General features: G+C 45.7%; 1 protein-coding gene and 1 long non-coding RNA gene across 2 annotated transcripts; both read left to right on the plus strand.

The window, feature by feature from the left end:
* Window positions 1–275: 275 nt before the first annotated feature.
* Window positions 276–21,503, plus strand: LOC141098723 (uncharacterized). Its single transcript, XR_012234330.1, has 2 exons — window positions 276–455; window positions 21,120–21,503. It is a non-coding gene; the product is annotated as an uncharacterized lncRNA (long non-coding RNA).
* LOC141098722 (uncharacterized) lies at window positions 5,162–12,779 on the plus strand. Its single transcript, XM_073586704.1, has 2 exons — window positions 5,162–7,242; window positions 7,357–12,779. The coding sequence occupies exons 1-2, from the start codon at window positions 7,229–7,231 to the stop codon at window positions 8,453–8,455; spliced, it is 1,113 nt and encodes a 370-aa protein (XP_073442805.1). The 5' UTR covers window positions 5,162–7,228; the 3' UTR covers window positions 8,456–12,779.
* Window positions 21,504–21,853: the final 350 nt, after the last annotated feature.

The following is a 21,853-nucleotide window of genomic DNA, read 5'->3' on the forward strand; positions in this document are numbered from 1 at the left end:
TCGGTTCATGAAACCCGACTTTGCCAAAAGTCGGCGACTTTTGAATTTTTTCGACCCGTTTCGCTCAACTCTATTGTTGACTGAGAGTGAAGTTTTTTCAACACTAATTTTCGCGAAAACAAATGCAAATCTTTCAGTGCTGTAAAATAATCATAGTTGTTACATGGAGAAAAGGAAAGACCAAGACCCAAGACTTCCCTCTGAGACATGGTCAGAGTATGTTGAGACAAATTAATTACTTCAAGAGTGTTATTCTTGGGTCTCTTGTCTTTCTGAGGTGAAGTCACTTTCTTCCTTTTATTCCCGAATCTAGTTGTTCTCTGCCAGCGATCTTTACCATCCAATCTATCACAGCCCATTTTGCTTATTTCTGTTGTTACAGATCTTTCATCAACAGAAGATACGGATGAAAAGAAAACCGATCATGCTCTGGATACAGATCTCCTATTTACTGGGTTAGACCTCCATCTATATACCCGTTTATTCTGGGCATCCATTGAGTCATGTTGGTATTTCTTGGTTTTGGTAGAAACAATATCTTTTTCCCATTTCTGTATCTCAACGTCAATCTCATTTTTTAAAATTGATGCTAGTTTCAGGAGTAAGAATTTTATTAATCTCATCCTGGATGAGATTGAGATCCTTATCGATCTCACTCAGAGTTACTTCATTATTGGGGATCAATAATCCCATAAATCCTTTAGAACAAGTGGATGCAACTTCCTCCCATTGATTTTTAAATTGTTCGTTCTCTATATTAAATGAGGGGAAGGTCTGTATACGTAAACCTCTTGGGGAGAGATTTCTGGTACGGAGTTACAGTAAAAGAAGTATTAAAAGAGGTTACTTCCATGCCAGAAATTCTGTGGACGTATATTGGTCATGGGATTTCCTATACAGGATTCAGGCAGAACGCACCAGGAGCAGTAAAGAAAGACAGTGTGAACCGGCCCCAATGTAATACACAGTGTTCTGCCCTCTTGATAGGGTAAAGAATGTTTTATTATTGCTGGGTTAATTATAGCACCATCTAGTTGTGGCTGAATTTATAGCAGTGTCTTCAATAGCATTATAAAGCCTTTGACTTTAACAGAAGCAATGCACTATGGGATTAAAGCAGTGCTTTGTGGGAAGGAAGCAATGTATTCTGGGATGAAGAAGGGCCATTTTGCCTCTGTGGAGCTCATAGGATGCACATGTTATTTTGTCCTCCTGTGTAACCTTTGCTTTTCCTGCAACTTCTCTACTTGTGTCACTACCCGGCTAAAGCATATCTGGTAAGCTTAATCTTTCTTGCAATGCAGTGATTCAGAGAGGTGTTATTTACTGTCTAGCAGCCAAAAGATGTCATTAACTCTTTAGTTGCCAGTTCTCAGTAAATGTAATCATAAGCTAATGTATTCCTATGTAATGTTTGCATCTCAATGTACACTTCTGTGATTGTGTTAGCTATGATCATCTGCCCAGTACTTATGCATGTTATTTGTATTCCTTGTAGTTTTACCGTGCATGTTCTATACTCTTCACAAATAAACAAGTTAGACTACAGAGAACAGTCTGCTTATTTTGAAAGACAGAGCTGTAGTTTATACTGCATGCTGGATTGCACATCGTGTCAACGTGCCTGAAGGCAGAATAGTAAAACAGATGCCAGATGCCTGCGATAGTGAATTCAGGCTGTAAGGGACCGCTATCACCCAGACTACTCCGCATACGGGTACTACAGCAGCCGCCATACAGCTGCAGGAGACAAGCCCAGGGCCCAGTAAAGGGCCGCCGGTCGCACGTGGTGATTGCATAGATTGTACGGGACACCCACTGCTCTGCATATGGGTATCACAGCAGCTGCCATACAGCTGCAGAACGCCACTGCAGCCCACCAAGAAGTGCTACATCTTTCCCGCCACGCGGAAGCCCGCTATACACAGACTGTTTCCCTCCAATATACTCAGCAGTACTCAGCCAAATGCACAATGTCTCGGAAAAGCACATCCTCACTCAAAACGAGGTCACGAGCAAGCTCCAGCAGATCGTCATTAGCAGAGCTAGCTGCTGTCGCTTGCGCCGAGGCTGAGGCAGCCAAAGCAAGATCCTCCTTTGCCAAACGAGAGTTGCATCTAAAGCTGAGACAGGCAGATCAAGATGCAGAAACCACCCGTTTGCAGGCAGAGAGAGAGGCGGAAGCTGCACGCCTGCAAGCCGAAACAGCACGTCTGCAGGCAGAGAGAGAAGTGAAAACTGCATGTTTGCAAGCAGAGCTAGAAAGACTTGCGGCAGACAAAGAGACAGCAGCCGCAATAGCTAAAGCAGAGTATTTGGAAGCTATGAAAGATCCTGATTATGAAAGACACAGCAACATTCTCAGTCCAGATCTAGAGCAGCAAGATCCAGCACAATGCGTCGCAGAGTTCGTCCGTCAACATTCCAGCGTAGATGACAGCCCTGGCACATCATATCGATCAGCCCATGCCGATTACCAGCGATCCAAACCTGCGCTTCACTACCATAGGTGAGGAGACGTCCAGCACAGAGAGGTCGACTACAGCTACCGTTCCACTGAAAAGAAGGTACAGCTCCCATCCTGCCTTAAAGAGACACCTTCAGCAACAAGGTACCGCACAGGATATCCGGAGTCACAAGCGTCTTACAGGTATGGTGATGCACCATACACTAGACATGACTATTACACACCGGCTCGTGCCAGCACTGATGGAGCCATCAAGGACCTTGCAAAGTTCCTTGCCCACCAAGAACTGGTTACAAAGGGATTTGTAAAGTTCACTGACAAACCCGAGAACTATCGGTCATGGCGAGCCTCATTCCAGAACGCCATTCATGGTCTGAATCTATCTTGTGATGAGGAGTTAGATCTCCTGGTAAAGTGGCTCGGAAGTGAGTCAGTCGAGCATGCCAAAAGACTGAGAGACATTAATGTAAAGCATCCTCGCACAGCCCTACATAAGGTGTGGGAAAGACTAAATGAATGCTATGGGGCAGTAGAAGTCATAGAGAATGCTTTATATAAAAGAATTGAGGATTTTCCTAAGATAGGACCTAAAGGCTATCTAAAGCTTAGAGAACTGAGAGATTTATTGAATGAGTTGCAGGTTGCTCAGCAGGAAGGAGACTTGCCCGGATTGACATGCTTAGATACCGCTAGGGGTGTCAATCTGATAGTACAGAAACTTCCTTACAACCTACAAGAAAAGTGGATTACATGTGGTTCAGAGTATAAAAAATGTACCATTTGCTACTTTCACTGTATTTGTTGATTTTGTCACCAAACAATCTAGGATTAGAAATGACTCTAGTTTTGATTTTACTCTGTCGTGTTCCACTGCCACTGGTGTCAAATCTGGTAAGGCCTCTTTCACACTTCAGTTTTTTGCCATCAGTCAAAATCCGCCAAAATTTGAAATTCGCGGATCCGCTTTTTCTTGTTGCGGATCCGCCATTTTCCCCATTGGGATACATTAGTGGCGGATTTTGACGAATGGTCGTCCGTTGCGTCCGATATTCGGCGGATCCGCAAAATTCTTTGCGGATTCTGTCTGAGGGGGACGGAGCTTGTAACGTTTTTTTTTGCCGTCAAAATGGCGGATGACGGCGGATCCGCCGTCATCCGCCATGCGGTAGAATGGGCGCCTATGGGCGGCGGATCCGCCGGGATCCGCGATTTTGCGGAATCCGCCGGCAGGATCCGCAAAATCGTACTGGGCATGCCCAGAAAAAAAGATACTTTTCCAGACAGTCCCAAAACTATATAAGGTGGGCTAATTGGGCCCAGACATGCAGTAGCAGCCAGACAGCAAGCAAGCCATCCAGCCACCAAGACTGCCACCAAGCCTGCCAGACAAGCCACCAAGCCTGCCAGACAAGCCACCAAGCCTGCAGACAGCCACACAGATATCAAGAGGCCTGCCAGTACCAGCTCACCAACAAGTGTGAGTATACCTATTTATCACATTTCTGTGTGTGTGTGTGTGTATGGCCTGCTAGTGTGTAGCCTGCCTGTGTGTGTGTGTGTGTGTGTGGTCTGCGAGTGTTGCATGTCTGTGTTTTTTTTTTTTTATACTTTTTTTCTGTTGCTTGTGTACTGCATTTTATTTTCATACAACTGTAATTATATTGTATTTTTTATGCTGTGATTGAGTGGTGTATGGTATGTGGTGTAATTGGGCCCAGACAATCCGGCACCAGCAACACAAGACACCAAGCAAGATATCCGACTCCAGCCTGCCTGACAGAAGATTCAACTAGAGCTATAAAACCTGTCTGCCCAGCTGCAAGTCTACCACCTGCAAGACCCTTGGAGCGTGTGTGTGTGTGTCTGTGTGTGTGTGTCTGTGTGTGTGTGTGTGTGTGTGTGTGTGTGTGTGTGGTGTCTGTAATGCATTTTTTTTTTATTCCATTTTTTTTTCTGTTGCTTGTGTACTGCATTTTATTTTCATACAACTGTAATTATATTGTATTTTTTATGCTGTGATTGTGTGGTGTAAGGCCGGTTTCATATTTGCACTTTATAGCGCAGCGATGACCCGCACATGGCCGCCGCTAATCCCCGTCCCATCCGGTCATCGCCGCCTACTAGCGCACATGGACGCTTAGGATTTGCGCACCTTATGTTTAGTATGGGGTGCGCAGATGGTGCGCTGGCAGGATTTTACAGTGTGCTGTGCACTTTTGAAGGTGTGCCCTTGTGCGCCAAATGCAGCATGTTGCATTTTGTCGCGCATGGCACACCTTCAAAAGTGCGCAGCACACAGTAAAATCCTGCCAGCGCACCATCTGCGCACCCCATACTAAACATAGGGTGCGCAGATCCCAAGCGTCCATGTGCGCTAGTAGGCGGCGATGACCGGATGGGACGGGGATTAGTGCAAATGTGAAACTTACCTAACTGGTATTGTATGTGGTGTAATTGGGCCCTGACATCTGGCAACAGCCACACTGAAGACACCGAACCAGACATCAAACTCAGCTGCAAATCTTCCACCTGCAAAAGTGTGTGTGTGTGTGTGTGTGTGTGTGTGTGTGTGTGTGTGTGTGTCTGGGTGGGTTTTTTTTATTTTATTTTCAGATTTGCAATTGTGTTATTAATGTATATGTTGTAAATTGGTGTTTTTTTATTTTTCATTTATTGTGGTATTTAAAATAAAGAGCAGAGGAGCTCCTATTTGTTGGAAAAAAATAATAATAAAAAAAAAAAAAATAATAAACTGTTTTGAAAAAATCTCGTTTTGTATTATTTAAAAAAAAGGTAAAATTAAGTTACCATAAAGGTACATAAGTGTGGTTAAAAGTGAGATTGCAACATGAAAATAATTTGGGTATACACAGCTGAGTTTTTAAGGGAATTCAAAAACATCCATCTGGGTATACACAGCTGAGTTTTTAAGGGAATTCAAAAACATCCAAACACAGTGTGGGTATACACAAAATAAACACCTTCAATCACTGGTTACACTCTCGGTGAGAGTTTGAGGGAATGCAAACACTGGTTTACACACCTTAATCACTGGTTACACTTGGTAACACCTTCAATCACTGGTAACACTACACTGGTTTACACACCTTCAATCACTGGTTACACTTGGTGACACTTTTTCAGGGAATTCACATGCAAAAAAGGGGTTTACACAAAATATTACACACCTTCAATCACTAGTTACACTCGGTGAGAGATAAGGAAATGTAAACATGAAAACACTTAATCATTTTCTTAATACTTACAGATCACTAAATAATGAAGAACCAAAAAAGCAGAGATGGTCAGCCAGACGGCAGAAGGGATGGTCAAAGACAGCGCAGCAGCGAGGAACGGCGAGAGCGCAGCAGAGAGGAACAGAGAGAGCGCAGCAGAGAGAAACGGCGAGTGCGCAGCAGACAGGAACACACAGGCCGTGGCAGAGTACACGCAAGTTTCCCTGTAAGTATAAAGACCTGAAAGCTTATTATGATCGTTTCTATAGTAGCTTAGCAATTATCTTTGTACTTCCAGATAACTTCAGAAAGGACCACCAACCAGACCGCAGCAGAGACTGTGAGGAATGCAGCAGCGAACACGGTCGGACAGGCCGCAGCAGAAACAGTTGGACAGGCAGCGGAGATGGTCGCACAGACAGCAGCAGATACCGCCAGCCAACCTTTATTTTCCCTGTAAGTATAAAGGCCTGAAAGCTTATTATGATCCTTTGTATAGTAGCTTAAAAAGTGTCTTTATACTTGCAGATCACTTCAGGAAGCACCGCAGCTGCCAACGCAGCTGCCAACGCAGCAGCCACAAACCATTATGTCTTCTCCTGAAAGCTCCCCCTCACATCATCAGCGAGCTGAGGTAAAAAATTTTTTTTTTTTTTAATTTAAACTAATTTTTTTTTTTGGGTTAAAAACACTATCCTATTATGTTTTAACAGGAAGCTGATACAGAGGAGCTTCCAGGAGGAGACGTGCAGGGTGGAGAGACGCAAGGAGGGGGTGCGCAGAGTGTAAGTTTAGCACACACAAAGATACATAATGCTACACCCAACACAAACATTCATCACAGTGCACACACCATAACTCCGCATCCATCGAAACAAAATTTTTTTTTTTCTTTCCCACAGTCTTCAGAATCCGGTGCCCGTACTAGAGTGACTCCCAGGACATCCCAGGGTCGTCAAGGTGATGCATCTGGTGGTCGGCAAACGGTAAGTAACCCTATTTGGATAATTGTTTAAATGAACATCATGTGTTTGAATAGAATGTAATTTTTTTTTTTCTTTTGTTTTTTATCTTCACAGGTTTCACAGCGTGCTCCCCGCAGACATCTGGAGGAGGGTGTGGTCATTGATACTGATGACCTCATCCGTGAGGTGGAAAACCGGGTGCCGCTGTGGAACATGGCAAACCGTCTACACGCCGACCAACCAACCACCCGACGGCTCTGGGATGAGGTGTGTTCCGAGGTTATTGACAACTGGGAGGAACTCAATGCGAGTGCCAGGGATTTTGTGCGTAAGTATTACAACTTCAGTAACTTATATTTCCAGCATGTGAAGTGTTGAATACTAAACCTTTTTTTTTTTTTTGCTTCACAGGTGACAGGGTTATCACACGGTGGCGGTCGCTCCGGGATCGCTTCAAGAGGGACTACAACAAAGAGATTCAGACCCCGAGTGGATCGTCGGGAGGGCGCCGGGGACCCCAGTACAAAAACTACAAAGCCCTGGCGTTCCTGCGATCTACAATGGTGTGCAGAAGGTAAATATTCCCCAAACAATTCCTGTAGTAGAAATGTTTAACCAATTTTTTTTCAGCAGACTTAAATTAAATATCAATATTTTTAATATACATTTTTTTCTCCTTTTTTTTTAGCACCATCTGCAGCACTCGGGAGTCTGCATCAGAGTTGCATCCCTCTGGAGTGATCCCTAGTGAGACCGCCCCCGGTGACCACATCGAGGTATCCGACCCCTCTGTACCTACCCTCTTGTCTCATCCCTCTATCCCCTCCACCAGCACTGGAGCAGCAGGGCAGACTTCATCACATGAAGCTGCTGGAGACGACTTGTTCCCTGTTCCCCACCCCTCAGACACTGCCGTAACATCTCGACCAACTTTTGGTTCTGGCCGGCAGCGTCTGAAGAGTCAGGAAAGGCTGACCTTGTCTGACTGTTTGAGTCTAAACTCAACTGTTCAACACGGTTTCCACACTTATGGACAACAGTTATCTTCTGGGTTGACCATGATCAATCAAAGTATCATGGAACTCAGAAGATACATGGAACAGATGAATTTAAAATCAAACCAGACACCGAGACATACCTTTTTTCAATCTGTTGTCCGGCAAATGGAAGGTTTAAGTACTCACCAGCAGATGCGTGTGATGCAAGCCTGTCAGAATGCTCTAGTGGAAGTGCTTGCTGAAGCATCTCATCCTCCCCCTGTCCATCCTCCCCCTGTCCATCCTCCCCCTGTCTATCCTTCCACAGTCCATCCTTCCCCCGTCCATCCTTCCACCACCATCCATCACACAGCCGTCCCTCCTCCTACCACTCCCTCTCCTTTCTCTAGTTCCCCATTCCATTCTTCCCAGTACCTACCTTCCCCATTGCATTATACCCCAATGCCCTCACCATACCCACCCCCACATACACCTTCAATGTACCCACAAACCTCATCTGTCCATCCACTCCCGTCCCAACCACATGTGTTAAACCCCCCTTCCACTTCTGGTCCTCACCAACTCCCTCCCCAGTCCTCTACCCCCCCCTCGATGTGGTGGTCAACCCTGTTAACCCCTCCAATACTATCTCCACCCAACATTATCACACTCTGTGATGTTTTCTTATGTTTTCTTATAAAAAAAAAAAAAAAAATAAAAAAAGGTAATATATACCAAGAAAAAAAGTTACAAAAAGTAATATATACCAAAAAAAAAAAAAAAATTACAATATTACAAATTCAGAAATAAACTGTTTTTTTTTTTTCAAAAAACTTTATTGTGTTGTTTCTTTTTTGCTTCTTTCTTTTGAAATATTCAAATTACACCAGTGGTGTAAAAGGTAAACACAACACTTGGCAACACAACACACAACAATATTTCACAGTACACCGGTGAAAAAAACACTTGGTAGCACAACATTTGGTACCATTTCAAAGTGTGAAACGCTTGGTACACAACACTTGGTAAAATTTCAAAGTGTCACATTTTACACTTGGTACATTTGTAAGTGCAAAACAACACTTGGTAAAACTTTATGCTTGGTACCCAACAATTGGTACCCAACAATTGGTAACACTGGTAAAACTTGGTAACACTGGTAAAACTTGGTAACACTGGTAAAACTTTATGCTTGGTACCCAACAATTGGTAACACTGGTAAAACTTTATGCTTGGTACCCAACAATTGGTAACACTGGTAAAGTGTAAAACTTGAAGAAAAAAAAAAAAAAATGGTAAACCAAATGACATTGTAACAATGCTTGGGAAATCCAAACACTTGGTAACATTTCACTTAAAAAAAAAAAAAAAAAAAGGTTACTCACAATTGGTATAGAAAATTATATCATGTCATCTTGCCAGTCCACTTGTCCCTCTGGGCTCACAAAATAGTCTGCAAAGGTGTCCCTGATTCTTGCCACTGATCCAGTACTCCGAAAAGTTTGTTGCTCATAATCCCACAAGGTGGTTCCAGACAGATTATCATTGATGGAAACTGGTTCCTTTGAAAGGACAAAATTGTGCAGGATTACACAGGCCTTAACCACCTCATCCACAGTCTCTGTTTTCATTTTCATGGCTGTTAACAGGACTCTCCATTTGGCAGTTAAAATTCCAAACGCACACTCCACAACTCTGCGCACTCTAGTTAACCGATAGTTATAGATTCTTTTCCGGTGTGTTAATCCACGACTACCGTATGGTTTGAGTAGGTGTTTGGAAAGCTGAAAAGCATCGTCGCCAATGCACACAAAAGGCATTGGTGGGCCTGTTGTTCCAGGGAGTGGTCTTGGAGGTGGGAAGTTAAAATTATCTCCATACAAGCGACGGCCCATGGTGGAAATCTTGAACACCTGAGAGTCATTAGAACGACCGTATGCACCAATGTCCACGGCAATGAATTTGCAGTTTGCATCCAAAATGGTCATCAGCACAATAGAAAAGTATTTCTTATAGTTGTAAAACTGTGAACCAGATCCCATAGGTTTCACAATCCTGATATGCTTGCCATCCACGGCACCGATGCAGTTTGGAAACTGGCAGATTTCTTGAAACTTCTCTGCAATCTCCAGCCACCTCTCCTGTGTTGGCTCTGGAATGTATTCCTCCTGTAGAGAATCCCATAATGCCCTGCAGGTCTGTTGTACAATTCCAGCAATAGTGGAAATCCCAATCCGGAACTGGAAATGGAGGGAGGTGAAGGATTCTCCAGTTGCCAGGAATCTGTTAAAAAAATTGAAACAGTAAAATTAATACAAACTACAAGCCATAACATAACAATAAAATCCTGCAGAATCTGAAACATTTTAAAATTTAGATAACTTACCGAAGGGTCACCATCAAACGCTCCGCCGGTGATATAGAAAACCGCATTTGTGTGTCCCTTCTCCGGATTTGTTCTCCAACACGATCCACCAATATCTCAAAGAATTCCAGCCTCATGCCTACGTAGTTGAAGAACTTGTGCGGATTATCCCTCAATTCCAGGTACAATGTGGAAAAAACACCACGGGTGAACCTCTGCGCATTAATGGGATGAATCCACTGACGCCGTCTCCTCATACGCAGGATTCGCAATCTTTTCTCCGTCTCGAGAGCAATAATTGCCAACTGATTCAAGTGAAGATCCAATTCCACACTGAAGCTGTCAATACTCGCAATAACTCCTTCCAGACTCGCACTAACTCCTTCCATCGCTGCCACTAGCTCTAAAACCTTTCAAAGAAATTGTATCACAACACCTACAGCCAGTGTCAAATTCCGAACAAACGGTGGGTGGTTTTGATGGGCCTAAAATACTTGTTATGGAAAAGGTTGAGGTGTACCCCACAGGGTAAAATGTTGGCCAGAAAACACACTTAGTGCATGGGCATTACAAGTCTAGGAGACCAGCTCCTTTAAATTGGGCATAGTTTTTAGTCAGGCCTTCCTCCACGTCTCATCATCCACCACCACTAGATCACCAGCGTTAACGTGTTCCATGCTGCTACAGTCAGTGTCGAATTCCGAACAAGGGTGGGTGGTTTTGATGGGCCTAAAATACTTGTTATGGAAAAGGTTGAGGTGTACCCCACCGGGGAAAATGTTTGCCAGACAACACACAGTGTATGGACATTACAAGTCAAGGAGACACGCTCCTTTAAATTGGGCATGGTTTTTATCAGGCCTTCCTCCACTTCTCATCATCCACTGCCACTAGATCAACAGGGTTAACGTGTTCCTTGCTGCTACAGCCAGTGTCAAAATCATAACAAGGGTAGGTGTTCTTGCTGGACGTTAAATACTTGGTATGGAAAAGGTTGAGGTGTACCCCACAGGGGAAAATGTTGGCCAGCCAACACACTTAGGGTGTGGGCATTACAAGTCTAGGAGACCTGCTCCTTTTTAATGGGACATTTTTTGTTAAGAGACCCTCCTCCATGTCTCTTCCAAGGGGGATTGGGGTGCATATGACTTGTTAGCAGGGCAGGCCTTGCAGTCAATGCATAAGAAAACAGAATGGGAGTACTAAATGAATAATGTGAAGTGGATTTTCCTGGGTCCATCCAGTACTTGGGTTCAAAGGCATATTGGGGTGCATATGACTTGGTAGCAGGGAAGGCCTTGCATTCAATGCAACATTTTTTTATGGAAGCCCTCCTGGACATCTCGTGAAAGGGGTATTGGGGTGCGTCGTAATTCTTCCCAGCCCATCCACTCACTGCATAGGCTATAACAGTTTAGGAGACCGACTGTTTAATAATGGCCCTTTAAGCAGATTAATGCTGTCTGATTCCTATGTAAAAATAGGCTCTGTGACTTTAAGAGTTCCTCATTCATAAATGAAACAAGATATGTCTGCTTATGTGTCACACACCACATGGCCAGCTAGGGTTGTTAAATGTTACAATGATATTGAATGCATTGTATTGGTTGAAAGCATTGTTAAAGTTGAAAAACGCTTCAAAAACGCTGCGCCTGAACATAGCCCAAGTGGTGGAGGAACATTTTGGTCTGGGGTTATTTATTTTCCCTTATATACAAGTCAATAACCTGGAAAGGATGTACCTTAACATATTTCCCATCAAAATCCGTTTTGGTTTCGTTTTGGTATGTTTTTTGGTACATCGGTAAAAATGGCATGAAACTTCGACAACATTGTTTTAAGCTGTGAACTAGGAGTCAGGAATGCTTCCTGGGGTGATCCCCTTGATGTCCCAGTTCATTTGAGCAGTGTTTCTATCATTTTCAGACGTTTTAAGATCTTAAAAGGACCCCCGGGGGATCGCGGTAAAAATGCTCCCATAGACTTACATTGGGCTCGTTGTTCTGTCCGAGTACCCGAGTATTCCAATTTGCTCAACCCGAGCAACGAGCACCCGAGCATTTTAGTGCTTGCCCATCACTAAACACCACTGATAATCTCCCTCGATCTGGGGCTCCACACAAGATCTCACCCTGTGGGTCAAAATTATTACAAGAGCAGTGAGCAAAAATCCCAGAACCACACGGAGGGACCTAGTGAATGACCTGCATAGAGCTGGGACCATCATAGCAAAAGCTACCTCAGGTAACATATTACACTGCCAGGGACTCAGTTCCCGCAGTGCCAGACATGTCCCCCTGTGTAAGACAGTACATGTCTGGGCCCATCTGAAGTTTTTCTAGAGAGCATTTGCACCTCCTGACGAAACTGCAAAGCGATGGTGAAACGCGCGTCGAGGTATTCTATCACAGGTGGTTACCCCCCTTGCATCATGACGGCAGGTAATGACCTATATATTTTTTTTATAAGCGTCTGATGTTTTATGAGTTAGGGATAGTCCTAATTTTCCTATATATTGTTGGTGGAGCTCAGTTTAGTATTTGCTAAATGCCATTACCACTCATATAATATTCAGAGTGGTCACTTGGTTGTTACCAATGGCCGTGTTCCCTTTCTCATGTTTATTGAGCTATTTTGGCACATATGCACTTTATATTGACACGCATATCTTTGTATATCTTTGTAGCCTTGGGTGCTTCATTGTATCTTTTTGTCCCTGCTCTTTGGTACTCTATTGTTATGTTACATATTTTGTAATTTTAATCAGTACTAATAAAATTTTTGATTTTTATATATATTTTTGATCTTGCTCCTTCATTTGCTCTTTTTGGTTTCTGTGTATGGTTGAAGGGATCATATTGATTGTTTAGGAGGATTTTCTTTTTTGTTTTAAGCCAGTACATGTCTGGGCCCATCTGAAGTTTGCTAGAGAGCATTTGGATTATCCAGAAGAGTATTGGGAGAATGTCATATGGTCTGATGAAACAAAACTAGAAATGTTTGGTAGAAAAAAAACTCATTGTGTTTGGAGGAGACAGAAAGCTGAGTTGCATCCAAAGAACACCATGCCTACTGTGAAGCATGGGGGTGGCAATATCATGATTTGGGGCTGTTTCTCTGCAAAGGGACCAGAACGACTGATCCATGTGCATGACAGAATGAATGGGGCCATGTATCGTGAGATTTTGAGTGCAAACTGCCTTGTATCAGCAAGGGCATTGAAGATGAAACGTGGATGGTTCTTTCAGTATGATATTGATCCCAAGCACACCACCAGGGCAATGAAGGAGTGGCTTCATAAGAAGCATATGGCACTTAGCCTCGCTCTTCCCACTTGCCCTGTAGCGGTGGCAAGTGGGGTAATATTTGTGGGGTTGATGTCACCTTTGCATTGTCCGTTGACATCAAGCCCATGGATTAGTAATGGAGAGGCGTCAATAAGACAGCTATCCATTACGAATCCTATACTTATATGGTTAATAAACACACAGCCAGAATAAAGTCCTTTATTTGAATTGATCACACAGATTCCTTTATTGAATCTCAATTTACCATAATTACTGCATTGCCTAATCCCCGAATCCCTTGATCACCTGCAACAAAAATAAAATAATAAACCAATACAAATACTCCCTGTTCGAAGTAGTCCAATTACCGAGTATCCCACAACGATCTCACGTGTAGAACAGTTACATCGGGAGAAGTGACCGCTCTACATGGTTCCGGTGATACACTGACAGGAGTTGATCCTTCCGCAGTGTATCACTGCACCGCCGTGAGAGGTCACCAGAATTCATGCTGTCACTTGCGGCATCGCTGCATAAGAAAATTCTGACGCAGCAGTAGTGCCATAAAGTAAGAGCACAAACTCCGGTGATCACTCAGTGATGCACTGCAGGAGAAATTATCTCCTGTCAGTGTATCACCGGACTCACGTAGAGAGGTCACATCTCCCGATGTGACTTTTCAACATGTGAGATCGCCGTGGGACACTCGTTAATAAATAGACTACAGCGGAAAGGTAAGTATGAGGGGCTGCTGATAAGTCTTTGGCTTTACCCAGAAAGAAACGAGATATAAAAATGAAACTTAAATTTATTCCACATACTCTCCACTAATGTTAACACACTTCTTACATCAGCATTTCAAGTTCTGTAAGCCTTGCAAAAAGAAGGATTTCTGTTGTGCCTCTGTGGCGCCCCAGGAGTACAGTCGCCACAGTGGCCTTACCTCCCTCCTAGGGAGAATGATGTCATGCCTGAAAGCAAGGAAAAGGTCTCTTTATCAGTTAGTTCCAGCATACAACACAGTTCCTGCTCCAGGCCAGCAGAGGGAGCTCTAAACCCGACTTCTGGGGAGCTGCTCTTTCTGGTCAGGAGGAGGAAGGATGTAGTTAGTTTATGCCTGAGGAGGGAAGAGAGAGGAAGTGGGAGAAAGCTATAGCAGAGCTCATCCCCAAGCTGAAGTGCCAAAAACCAGAGTCCGAGGCTGTGTTGATGCTAAAGGTCCCACAACAGGGACCGGAGGACAAGAGACTGCAGATCCTCTGTTCCCAATTAAGACTCAACGATACAGCAGCAACGTATGAGTTGGAGACGCCATATAGGAATGGTTCATGAAGGAGGCTACAGCTGCCTGTCATGCGAGTGGAGTTCTAAGTAACAGACAGAACGAGGAACTTGAGTGGAGTTTACAACAGCAAGTACCTCAGAGAATAGCGCTAGAAAGGAGACCTCACAACCCACCTGTATGGAGAGATTCCCAAATTGCTTTCAGGCTAACCGACTCCTGTACCAACTGTAACTTGAGCCCTGGACTGTACCTACAAAGCACCATAAAAGGTAAAGGAAACTTCACTCTGTTGTGTCCTTTGAATTCTTTCTGCAACACCTTCTCAGCACTGCTACATCCTTTGCTAAATACTACATCACCATCTTCCTCAACATCTTTCATCTGCCCTGGGACTAAGCTCTGCCTGTGGAGAGCTATACCAACTCTGCTGCATCACCATCAGTAGCAGCGGATCTACACTGCAGCGCTGGTCCCTTCTGATCAGATATCACAGGTGGCGTCACGAACACTTATTACAAAAACTCTTTATTTTTCATCCCCTGTAAATATACCCCTTTAATTGGACGCCCAGGGCCACGGACCAGATCACCGCCGCTGTGACACTGCCCCTTTAAGAAGTGGCCCGGTATCAAGTACTGCACAGCCCTGGTGGGCGCCCCAACTTGGCGCCATGAACAGGATATCGAAGCCCGATATCACCGGGTACTGTGCCATAGACTGTATTGAACTGTGGAATTGCTGCCATTACAACGACGCATGGCGCGCAGGAAGCAGAAGGGGCGTGCGTCATGGGCGGAGCTGGAGAGAGCGCAAAAAGAGAAGTGCTGCGTGCGAAGACATCATCTGGCAGAAAAGCAGGGAGCTGAGGCCTGTAATCCCGGCGCATACTGTTCATCGAGCCTGCAGAGTAACAGCCTGGTAAGCCAGTGGAAATTCAGAGCCTGGCTAAGATTAACTAGGGGGGGAGAAAATGTCTGATGCAGGAGAGGATTTAGCGGCGGATACTGCCCCAGCCCCATAGCGCTGCAAGATACAGAGACAGGCGCAGCTGCAGCCCCCATAGCCCAGCAGAATCCAGTGGCTGGCACAGCCACCAGAGCGCAGCAAGATCTGGCAACCACCGCTGCAGTCCCTATAATGCCGCTATCAATGCCATATATACCGGGAGCGGCCTGGCTACCGCAATACTCAGGAGAGTCACATACCCTGAGCGATTTCAAAGAGAGACAGTGCAGTTTATTTGAAGTGTACCCCCTGTCTGAAAGCCAAAAAGTAACCATTCTCACTGGACAGTTAACTGGTGCAGCTCAAAGAGAAGTAAAGTCCTGGCAGGACACTAATAAAGAGACTGTTAAGCGAGTGCTGGCTAAGCTGAGGAGCACTTTTAACACCCGTACTGCAGCAGAAATAAAAATGAGGTTCTTTGGGTGCAAACAAAGGGTGCAGGACAGTATACTGTACTATGCTTTTAACCTTCAGGAGGCGCTGCGGGCCATAAAGCAGATTGAACCAGACCGTGCGGGATGGAGACAGATTGTTAAAGGAGCAATTTACTGAAGGACTCCTATCCAACACTCACAGAGCACAGCTGCGCATCATAGCCCTACAAAACCCTTACCTAAACTTTGTAGACTTTAAAGACAGGGATATCCGGGTGCTGCATGAACCAAATGTCAGCTGCCCAGCGCTCCCTAAGCACCCAGCAATTACATACCACCAAGAAGCAGCATCCTTCCCTCAGATCCCTATTGAAGCCGACGCACAGACCCTGGATGATGATCCATCTGCAGAACTACGTCTTCAGATTCAGAAGCTGACCAAAAGTATGGCTGCACTAACCAAAACCGTACAGTCCATCCAAGTGCCTCCAAAGGAGAAGATCCAGCTGGCCTCCAGTCCAGATTACATCCCGTGGCGATGGTAGAGGAGGATCCCACCGATTAGAGGGAGAACCAACGATCGCTATGACCAGAACAGATGACCCATCTGCCACCGCTGCAGCAAAGCAGGCCACATCGCAAGATTCTGCTATTTAAACGGGCAACCCCTGGGGCAGGGGGCTAACCCCCAGGAGTAGGACAGCCAGGCCCACAGTACTGGCGAGCCAAGTACGTCGGAGGACAACCGGTCCTCCCAGTAGTGATTGACGGCATCCCCATGAATGCCTTACTGGACACCGGCTCTCAGGTGACAACTATGCCATATATTCTTTACAAACGGTACTGGGCTGACTCTGAACTTACTCACGACCCAGGTGATGAGCTGACAGTAGTTGCCAGCAGTGCTCAGCCTTTGCCACAAGTGGGATGTAAGGAGGTGACCATTAAGGTGGGGCGAGTAGAGTTAAAAAAACAAGGACTGATGATTGTAGACATTGATCAACGAGAATGTAACCCAATAGTGACCTTAGGTACTAATGTGATGGAAAACTGCCGAGGTTATTGTTTTGTTACAACAGGTAGCTGAAACTGCTGGTTCCAGTGAGCAACGGGTCCAGCAAAAGGAGATCAAGGCCCTGATGCAAAGACAGCAGGTAGAGCTATCTGTAATGCAATACAGACAGCAGAACCCTTGGTCTCACCCGACCATGCAGAGGACAAAGGCTCTGCAAAAGAGCTGGAGGATTGGTGTCAGCAGCTACACATAGGCACTGACTCCACCCCAAAGAATGGGGTTTACCGAGTAGTCCAAGTGTTTGAACGGGTATTCAGCGAACACCCTTTAGACTTTGGGCAGGTAAATGGGGTCCAACATCATATCCACATTGGAAATCATCCACCCATTAAAGAGAGGTATCAGCCTGTACCCCCAGCTCACTATCAATGTGCCAAGAGTATGTTACGAGAGATGAAGGAGGCTGGGGTGATCAGAGACAGTTGTAGCCCCTGGGCAGCTCCACTAGTCCTTGTAAGAAAGAAAGATGGCACAATAAGGATGTGTATTGATTACAGGAAAATTAACAGCATTACCCACAAGGACACCTATCTGTTTCCAAGGATAGAGGAATCACTAGCTGCATTGAGAACTGCTAACTATTTCTCTACCTTAGATCTCACTAGTGGGTATGGGCAGTTTCCCGTGGCAGAGGCAGACAAAGAGAAAACCGCCTTCACAACATCAATGGGCCTCTCAGAATTCAACTACATGCCATTTGGCTTTGTAATGCGCCAGGAACGTTCCGGAGGTTGATGGTGTGCTGTCTTGGACACAAGAACTTCAATACAGTTCTATTGTACCTTGATGACGTCATCGTCCTCTCCAATACTTATGAAGACCATTTGGAGCACATGGCCGAAGTGTTCGAAGCCCTGTCCAACTTTGGCCTGAAAGTGAAGCTGTCCAAATACCACCTCCTGAAGTCTAAGGTGCAGTACCAGGGCCATGTAGTGAGCGCAGAGGGTGTGGCACCGGACCCCGACAAAGTCACTGTTATCCAGGATTGGCAGAGGCCCAGCAACTTCCATGAAATACATCAATTCCTCGGGTTGGTAGGCTACTACCAAAGGTTCATCAAGGGCTTTACTGAGATAGCTGCACCCCTGCAAAACCTCCTCGTGGGCCAACCCAAGAAGGCCAGGAAGAAGAGTCCTACATTTGACTGGAATGAGGAACTGGAAAGGTCCTTCATTCAATTGTAGTTGGCTCTCACGGGAGATGAAGTTCTGGCCTACCCAGACTATGACCAACCATTTGTCCTTTATACTGATGCCAGCAATGTGGGACTGGGAGCAGTACTGTCATAAGTACAGAATGGCAAAGAAAGAGTGATCTACACCAGCAGGAAGGAACCCTGAAAGGAACCCTGACAATCACAGCTCCTTTAAACTGGAGTTCCTCGCCATAGTCTGGGCTGTGACTGAACGATTCAAACACTACCTAGCTGCGGCTAAGTTTACCATCTTCCCGGACAACAACCCGCTGACTCACTTGGAAACTGCAAAGCTAGTTGCGCTGGAGCAGCGATGCATGGCCCGGCGGTCCAACTACGAGTTTACCCATCAAGTACCGAATGGGGCATAAGAATGCCAATGCTGATGCACTGTCCAGAATGCCCAACTTGCCAGATGGGGAGAAGATCTGGAAGCACTCGAAGAAATTGAGTTACCTGCCTTTCACTGGCCAATTGCGGCCCAACGCGCTCAAAGAGTGAAAAACAAGGGTTACATTGTGAAAGAGGCCACGCTAAGCCCATTGCCTCACCATGAGTGGGCAGAGATGCAGGATAGTGACCCAGCAGTCCGCCTGGTAAAGAAGCTACTAACGTAAGCTGACTCGCGCCCAGGTCCCGATGCCCCACAAGAGACCCAACAGTTGTGGTAGGAGAAGGGCAGGCTGTTCATCTACGAGGGAAAGCTGTGTCGGAGGAGTGTCAACGCCCGAACTCATGAACTGGTCTGGCAGGTGGTAGTCTTGAAGAGAGATGCATCAATGGTCTTAGACGCGTACCACAAGGGAGCAGGACACTTCAGATGGAAGAAGTTGGAGACCTTGCTCCGAGAGAGATTCTACTGGGCTGGTATGAGGAAGGCCATTGAAGATTGGTGCCGGGAGTGTGGACAATGCAACCTGCACGGGAAGGACCGTAACAGCCAGAGAGCACCATTATGTCCATTAATAACCAAACAGCCACTTGAGTTGGTAGCCTTAGACCATGTGAAGCTGGTCCCAAGCTGTTCAGGCTATGTCTACACCTTCACCATCGTTGACCACTACTCAAGGTTCCTGGTAGTCGTGCCAGTCAAGGACCAAACAGCAAAGGCAGCAGCCAAAGCATTTCAACAGCACTTTTGTCAACCAAACGGTTACCCTGAATGAGTGCTTACTGACCAAGTCCCAGCCTTTGAGGCAGAAGTGTTCCAGGAGTTCTGTAATCTGTATGGCTGCAAGAAAATCAGGACGACACCATATCATCCACAGACAAATGGCATGTGTGAGAAAATGAACCAAGTGGTAATTGACCTATTAAAGACCTTGCCCTTGGAAGAGAGAAACCTATGGCCAGAGCAGTTGCCAGATCTGGTAGATCTCTACAATCACATCCCTGTAAACGCCACCAACTGTACTCCAGCCTACTTGATGAGAGCAAGACCTGGCAAGTTACCCATTGACTTGGACATGGGAGTCCTAACGCCTGAGGTGCAGACTGGGATACAGTGCAGCAGCAGCAGTACCACAAAGTGCAAGAATGTGTAGAGAAGAGCCTAGCTCAAGCAATACAGAAGCAGGAAAGTAACTACAATCAGCACGCACCTGCAGTTCCCTTGTCGCCTGGAGAACAGGTACTCAAAAGAAAGAGGCACGAACACAAAATTGATGATCAGTGGGAAGCTGAACCATATACCATCATGCCTTTAAACTTTGATAATACCAAGGTATGCCTTATCAGCAAAGATGGAGAAGAAACCTCAGCAGCAGTGTCAAGGGATCACCTAAAATCATGCCCTGACCAACTGAAGGAAAAGATTGGAGATAAGGACATTCTTCAGCCAGTCAAAGAAGAAGAAGAAAAGGTCAGCACTGTACTCAGCGAATTCCCTTCAAATTGGAGCAGAGTGAATCAGGCCATAGTAGTGTCTTGCGGAAGACATCATTTAGGTGCCTATTCCTATAGTGAGGAAAGTCATTGGAAGAAATGGTTGAGCCATGCAAGAGATGGTGAATAAGTCTGGAGTGGTGAGATTAAGAATTCCAGGTGACTATGAAGACCAGATACCCAGGGAAAAGGGTATGGTTCCATTCTTTGTTGTGGGTACAGTGGAGAGTCATAGAGATATACGGACTCTGCTGGAGTATCATGTGGCGTACCTTTTGGAGATAGAGCAGCTAAGACATGACAGACTGCAGATTAATGAACAGCTGCAGGAAATGGAAAGAAGATGGCGACCACTTTCAACCCGAGGTCTGGAGAAACGAAAAGATTCCCTAAAGAATGGAGGAGTTAGAAGTAGTGACTCCTCTGTTATCTCAGTGCTGAGAGACCTGGGCGGGAGACCCTGTAGCATACTAGATGGGTCAGATTCAGACCAGACAGTAAGCTCGACTGTAAGTGAGTCTCACGGCCGCACCAACCATTGGAGGCGGTCATGAAGAGCGATGTCTGGTAAAGAAGCAGACTGTTACACCCGGTCCCTGTCCTGGCTCTGCTCCCCGGTCTGCCGCTGCTGCCCGTTCAGGGCACTCACCTCGTGCCTTGCATGCTATCCCTGTGCAGCAGTCGGCTCCCTGTGTGTCCCATGCTACTTCTCAGGGTCCTGTTCTCTCCCCTTCCCCCACCTCCTGGCATCTCATCGGCAGGTCTTCAGCTAAAGCTATTAGGGCACGCGCGCGCTTCCCTGGCTTCTTAAAGGGACAGTGCGCATTTTTCAAAATTGGTAATTATCCAATGGCAGCGCACTGGCTGTTATTTCTGGCCTCTCCTCCATAGGGAGAGCACCGGAGCAACTAGTATCAATCATTCCTACATCCCGTTCTGTTGCTAACCTGTCTGCGCTGTGTTTGTACTCTCTATGCATTCTCTCATGCTATCTGTCTCCACAGAATATCTGTATCCTGATTACCCTGGCTATCTCGGCTATCATCTGTGCAAAAGCCATCCCGTTCCGCCAACAGCCATCCGAGTCCGAGGACTGTGACAAGGTTACTGTAGCCAGCTATCTACCAACTACCCGGATCCAGGACCCGTCTCATTACGGACTCTGCTATTATTTCTGTTATCCCTTTTGGTCCCGCCACGACAGCTGCCTCGTGTCCGGGGTCTAACTGGAGGTAGCACCTGTGTCCTCCGGGTATTCCACTCTGGTCCTGTCTGAGGGACTTTACTACGGGTACCCGGGGCTCACTAGTTACGCCCCCTTCGGAGCCCCCCGGACCGTGGTCCCGAGGTTCCACTTGAAAAATAAAAAAGGAGTGTGAACTTCACCATCTCTGCCTCCACTTCCATTCATTAGAGATTGCTCCGGCCATGGAATTCGCTGGACCTCAGAGGCCTCCGACTATGGAACTGTGCCAAGAGGTGATCCGTTTAAGAGATCAACAGGACAAGATCACCACTTATCAGAAAACACAAAAGCACAATCTCCCTCAGTGTAGATGATAATCAGATTGTGCATACAGTGCCTTGGGAAGGTATTCGGCCCCTGGAACTTTTCAACCTTTTCCCACATATCATGCTTCAAACATAAAGATACCAAAAGTAAATTTTTGGTGAAGAATCAACAACAAGTGGAATACAATTGAGAAGTTGAACAAAATTTATTGATTATTTTAAATTT

Source organism: Dendrobates tinctorius, unplaced genomic scaffold, assembly GCF_039654945.1.
Source record: "Dendrobates tinctorius isolate UK_male_01 unplaced genomic scaffold, ASM3965494v1 ptg000094l, whole genome shotgun sequence".
NCBI classification, from domain to species: domain Eukaryota; kingdom Metazoa; phylum Chordata; class Amphibia; order Anura; family Dendrobatidae; genus Dendrobates; species Dendrobates tinctorius.